The sequence below is a fragment of the Neoarius graeffei genome, chromosome 2, assembly GCF_027579695.1.
Source record: "Neoarius graeffei isolate fNeoGra1 chromosome 2, fNeoGra1.pri, whole genome shotgun sequence".
NCBI lineage: Eukaryota > Metazoa > Chordata > Actinopteri > Siluriformes > Ariidae > Neoarius > Neoarius graeffei.
This window is the reverse complement of record NC_083570.1, coordinates 67,116,878-67,122,877: the sequence shown is the minus strand read 5'-3', so window position 1 is coordinate 67,122,877 and position 6,000 is coordinate 67,116,878. Positions and strand designations below refer to the sequence as shown.

Sequence of the window (6,000 nt, the reverse complement as noted above, 5' to 3'; positions counted from 1 at the left end):
TTCAGAATGCAATAAGGACTTTACCTTTGCTGTAGAAATAGAGGCCAGAGCTTGTGACTGCAGCTGCTGAGTGATATGAGACACAGAGTCTGCCACCACAAGGGATCGACGGTGGAATGTGTGTTCTACTGCCTTTGTTTTTTTAATTTAAAAAAAGAGAATGTCAATCAATAAATAATAATAATTTTATCTCACTGTATTCCAAATGCAGAGCCACCGGACAGATGGACAGTCAGACATTTGTGGATTTTCATATAGATAAAGATCATAGTATAGAGGAAATGTTTACTTTCAGTAGCTCTACTAGGCGACACAGGGCCTTCACAGAGGTCTTGGTCATGGGTCGCTGCATGGTCATGTAGAGATTCATGGTGGTTTTTATGATGGTACTGATGCTGTATGCATATAGGATTCCCTGCAGGCAAAACACACATCAGAAGCTTTCTTTAGGTGGGGTTTACATTAGACCGTATCAGCGGATCATCAGATTAACGTTTTTAAAACGATTAGCGTGCACACAGCAACGCCAATACACGATTCGCCTGCACACAGCAACACCAATACACGGATACGCTCGGCTCCGCAGGCATCCTGCGCTCCAAATCACTCCGCCCTGAACAGCGAGTGCCCTCTGGAGGGTGCGCACTCCGGCCCTGCGCAGCTCACAGAGCGCGCGAGTGAAGCGCACGAGCAGTGATTCGGGACTGAGCCGCTGTGTGTGTGATCTCAGTGCATATCGGGTATGCGCGTCACTTACCACTTGCAAGTGGAAGGATGGCAAGCCTAAAGACAATCATAACTACACAATGGGCAGTATTTGCATCAGTATTTGCAGTATTTTCATACTTTTATACTCTTTAATGAAAGGTGATACAAGGCGGAAGTCCGCGCCGTTTTCAGCAGTCGCGTCACATGACCAACGCCAGTGAATCAGGAAGGTGGATGTCACAGTGACGTTGTCCAATGACGACGCCAGCTAGAGCTCAGCACAGCGTATCCGCGTATTCTCAATGTTTACACAGCACCGGACCAGACACGATCTGGATTGAATACGTGGACCCTGGCGGATTCCCGTTTCCCGGCGTTTTAATGTAAACGGACAGTGCATCCGCGAAGAAAACGAGACAGATACGGTCTAATGTAAACTTGTAATGTAAACTTAGACATTTTAACAATCACCAACAATAGCTGGAACAGTTATCATCACAAAAGTTTCCCTTAATTGACTTGACTATTAAATTTTAAGCAATCACCAACTGTTCAAGATTCTCATTCATTTCAAAAACTGAGGTTTAAAAAAAAAAAAGGTTAAACTCTTAAAAATTATTTATTCAGATTTGAGCCACTGATGTATTTTGTATAGCTATTACAATGCAGGGAACAGGTGTCCAACACAGAAGCAGCCCTGGATCACTTGCTCAGGTTAGTCCAGGAGCAGGGACGCTGTAAAGTCTCTTCGAAGAAGTTTAATTTCTACTGTTGTTCAAACTGCATAAATTTTCTTTACCTGTACAAATACATTGCACCTGTTGCTCAGATCTTCTGAGAGTTTCTCAGTTTTCTGGTCTTTAGATAAGATAGCTTCCATCTTCATCATCCAGGAGGTTACAAAAACATAGTAAGACTGCACATCCCTAGAAAAGGAGAGAATGTACCTTAGACTAAGAAGCACAGCATTAGGGAAAATAAATATAGTGAACAAATCAATCATTTATTTTCAGTAACCACTTTATCCTGGTCAGGGATACAGTGAATCCAGAGCCATAGGAACACTTTGGATACCCTGGATGTGACCTCAATCCATTACAGAGCACCATACACACGCATTCAAACTTAAGCACTATTTAGTACAGCCAATCCACCTACAGGCATATTTTTGGGAGGTGGAAAGAAACCGGAGGACCCGAAAGGAACCCTTGTGGATGTGGTGAGAACACGCAACACTCGGCACAGGCGGAAACACAAACTCAGGATCAAAGTGTGGAGCTGTGAGGCAGCAATGCTACCTCACTTTACCATTGAGAAGGACTAGTAATTTAGCCTCAAGCCAACTTAAAGCCAACTCATGAATCTTGTAATGCTGTCTTAAAGCTGGAATGTACACACAGAGCAGATTCACTGCATTCACGTGTACCATAAAACTCACTTTGTTAGTGTCTGTGCCTTTTGTTGCAAGAATGTATCTCTACTGGAACGAATGGCCTGGAGACTTTTCTTGTCCATCAGTTTGGCTGCTGCTGGGATTTTGTTAACCAAAAACGTATCAGGAAACCAGATTATGTTGGCAGTCAGTGTAACTGCAGGGACCTTGAAGAGAAGAAGAGAGTGTTAAATATATGAGAAAACAAGTTCATGTGATGTATTCAACGATAGATTAAATGTTTACCCTGTTCACAAAACCGGATCAAACTGGAAACGATCAACTGTATTAAGTCTGAAAGCCTGACAACCCTGCTAATTTTAGCAAATGATCAAGTCCACTGTGGAATGAATTTAGTGTGTTAAAGAGGGAAAGCACACAGACCTGAATTTGATACAAACCTTTTTACACACATCCAAAAGAGCTTTGTAGAGTCTCTTGTCAACTGTACGAAAAATGTGAAAATGCAGGGCAAAGAGGCCACAGACCCCAGCATATTTATCTCTTTGGTCAATCTCTGCAGGTTCCCCTGTGAACATAAATAGGCAGCAATTATGTACAAGTGAACCAATTAATTTCTTTTTCAGTACTTTCTCAGTAAAACAAGCTAAGGCATGATGCAATTATTATACAGCACTACTTAGTTATGTTAACATTGCTTAATCAACATAATTAAAACACAAACCAAGTTTTGACTCCACATTGGCAAAGATAGTACGAATGTTGTGAGCAAATTCCTCAGCAAAGGCACTGTTTTTAGAGACTGAAACACCTTCTCCAGGATTATCAAATCTCTGGTCTACACAAGCCTATCAGGAACAGAAAAAGAACTTAAATACACATAAGCAAATTATCCCACATAATCACAGACTGATGTATCCCCCCCCCCAAAAAAAAGAGGGATATTAAACAATTATAAGACTAGAATTTACAACTATTTATCATTCTAACTTTCACATATTTGTCGTATCATCCATTTCCCTATTTATACCTTATTGAATCCTTTGAGGCAATGGTGTTGAAGCCTGGGCTACTGATCAGAAGGTTGCAAGTTCAAGCCCTGGCACTGCCAAGCTGCTATCATTGGGCCTTTGACCAAGGAAGGCCCTCAACCGTTCCTGCTCCAGGGGCACCTGATTCTGTGCCCTGACCTCAACTTCCTAAAATTTCTATATTTTGGTCTTAAGGTTCATCACCGTACTGTATTATTGGTGAATCCTGTCCGTAATAGAATATTTCTTAATCAACTCAGGTAGACTGGAGTCAAAATCCCTGAATTTGTTTGTTAATGGCAATTTGTTAATGTTTCACTTTTAAGAAATGACTATGAGATGAACTGGATTTTTGCAAAACCACCTAAATATAATCTCCAATAGTATTGGAACAGCAAGGGCAAATCTTTTGGTTTTGCTATACACTGAAAACATTTGGATAAAAGAATATCAAAATATCAGCTTTTGTTTCATGATGTTTACATCTAGATGTGTTAAACAGCTTCAAACATGGCATCTTTTATTTGAATCCACCCATTTTTTAAAGTGATCAAAAATATTGGAATGTGACTGACCAGTGTTTCTTGTTGCCCAGGTGTGCTCTCTTAGATCAATTGTTTAAAACAAAAAATAACAGCTCCAAATGTTTACCCAGGTTTGAGTCTTGGGTTTCACCTGTGACTACATTTGTTGCTGTAAAGGATGAAACATGAAGTCCAGAGAGCTGTCTATGGGAGAAAAGCAAGCAATTTTGAAGTTGAGAAAAGAGGGAAAATTGATCAGCACACTGGAACAGGCATTGGGCATAGCCAATGCACCAATATAGAATATCCTGGGGGGGCGGCACACAAAAACACCCCACCCCCAACCAGATATCAAACATGTGGGCCAAGGAAAACAGCAGCAAAAACATTGTAAGAGCTGTGAAGAAAAACCCAAAAACAACAGTCAGTAACATCACCAACAACCTCCACAGGGCAGGGGTATAGATGCCATAATCCACCACTTGAAGAAGAAATTGAGGGTTAAAATATAGAGGCCATACCACAAGATGTAAACCCCTCATCAGCAGTAAGAATCTGAAGGCCAGATTGGAACTCTCAAATAAATACAGAGATGAGCCACAAAAGAGCTGGAACAAAGACTAATCTCTACCAAAGTGATGGAAAGGCTAACTGTGGAGAAAGAAATTATCTGCTCATGATCCAAAACCTACAAACTCGTCATAGTTACGAGCTCATCAAACACAGTGGAGGTCGTGTCATGACTTGGGTTTGCATGGCTGCTTTTGGAACTGGCTCCCTATCTTTATTGTTGATGTAACTCATGATGGTAGCAGAATGATTTCAGAAGTCTACAGTAACATTCTGTCTGCCAATTTACAGAGAAATGCATCCAATCTAACTGGGAGGAACTTCATTATGCAGCAAGACAATGACCCAAAACACATTGTTTGTGTTGGCAAAGGACTTCATCAGGGGGGAAAAGTGAAAGGTTTTAGACTAGCCAAATCACTCACCCAACTGAGCCCGCATTTCACCTCCTAAAGGAGGCTGAAGGGGGGGAAACCCCCCCCCAAAACAAATAACTGAAAGATGATGTGGTACAAACATGGAAAAGCATCATACAAGAAGAAATCAAGAGTTTGGTGAAATCAGTGGGTTGCCAGCTTAATACAGTTATTGCAAGCAAGGAATATGCAACCAAATTAGTGTCATTTACTTTAAGACTAACTGTTCCGATATTTTTTGCTCACCTAAAAACTGGGTGGTCTGCCACCAAAGTGCTGTTTTATGTTAACTACATCTAGATGTGTTAAACAGCAGGAAACGAAAGCTGAAATTCTGATCTATCATCTCACTGGTCTCCAATCCAAATGTCTTCAGTGCATAGCAAAAACAAGAATTGATCTTGCTGTTCCAATACTTTCGAAGAGGCTGTGTCAAAAATAACTTAACACTAAAATCCTCCCAGTACTTTATTCTACAGTGTTAACACACAGACAAAAGTTAGGTCCAAAGAGGTATTTACATTTATTGCTCCTTAGACTTCAGACTAGTATGTGTGTATTACTGTTATCCATTACTGTGTATGTATTCTTTTGTTTATACAGCAATGAATGCAATACCTTGAAATTAACTTTGAATTACATTTTTAAAAATAATTATGGCTGCATATTTAATTAGTGCAAGGAAAAATTGTATGAAATGTGCAGATGGCAACAGCAAAACTATTGTAGAGCAGATGACCCAATTTCCAACCTGAGTATTGCTCAGATTAAGATTAATGAACTAAGAATTCTGCCTAAGAATAACATTTCTCATGAAAGCACATGTACAAGAAAAGGGTGCATAATAACCTGAAAGATCATGCTATCCAGAAGCTGGCCCTCCAGCTTCAATAAAAGTTTCTCAAAAGGCTTCAGCTTCTCTTCAGGAATAGCAAATTTAGATGGATTGTGGTGGACTGATTTGAGTAATCTGTAAAGTCAAGAATTTTTTTTTTTACGTTACTCAATATACAAAGAGCCACATATGGCTGATAAAATAAGCCCATATTACATATGAAACTGTCATATCTGTTTAATTCAAAAGAGCATGAAAGTATAAGAGATGCTGTTCACCTTTTGTACATCTTCCAGTGATCTCTTAAAGTGCCATGATTCTCCATGATCTCATCCAAAGTGATTAGAACCACCAGGAGTTCACCGAGATGTTCATACACAGTCTGCCCAAAACACAGAAAACATTATCTCACGATCACTTAATGAGAACACAAAATGAACATCACAGAAAAAAACTTCATAAAAACGTTACCTGAAAATGTACTCCACTTGACTCAATGATTTTTGTGGCAGCTCTAAAAATA

At 39.9% G+C, this 6,000-nt stretch overlaps 1 protein-coding gene across 1 annotated transcript in view; it reads right to left on the bottom strand.

Moving 5' to 3' along the window:
• washc4 (WASH complex subunit 4) overlaps window positions 1–6,000 on the bottom strand; it is a 31,030-nt gene that overhangs the window by 15,070 nt on the left and 9,960 nt on the right. Inside the window, exons 8-16 of the mRNA XM_060914752.1 lie at window positions 5,949–5,991; window positions 5,756–5,859; window positions 5,492–5,612; window positions 2,826–2,949; window positions 2,542–2,669; window positions 2,147–2,307; window positions 1,508–1,634; window positions 290–415; window positions 25–132 (exon numbers count right to left, since the gene is read on the bottom strand). Coding sequence (XP_060770735.1) covers window positions 25–132; window positions 290–415; window positions 1,508–1,634; window positions 2,147–2,307; window positions 2,542–2,669; window positions 2,826–2,949; window positions 5,492–5,612; window positions 5,756–5,859; window positions 5,949–5,991 — 1,042 coding nt within the window. The remainder of the gene's footprint in view (window positions 1–24; window positions 133–289; window positions 416–1,507; window positions 1,635–2,146; window positions 2,308–2,541; window positions 2,670–2,825; window positions 2,950–5,491; window positions 5,613–5,755; window positions 5,860–5,948; window positions 5,992–6,000) is intronic.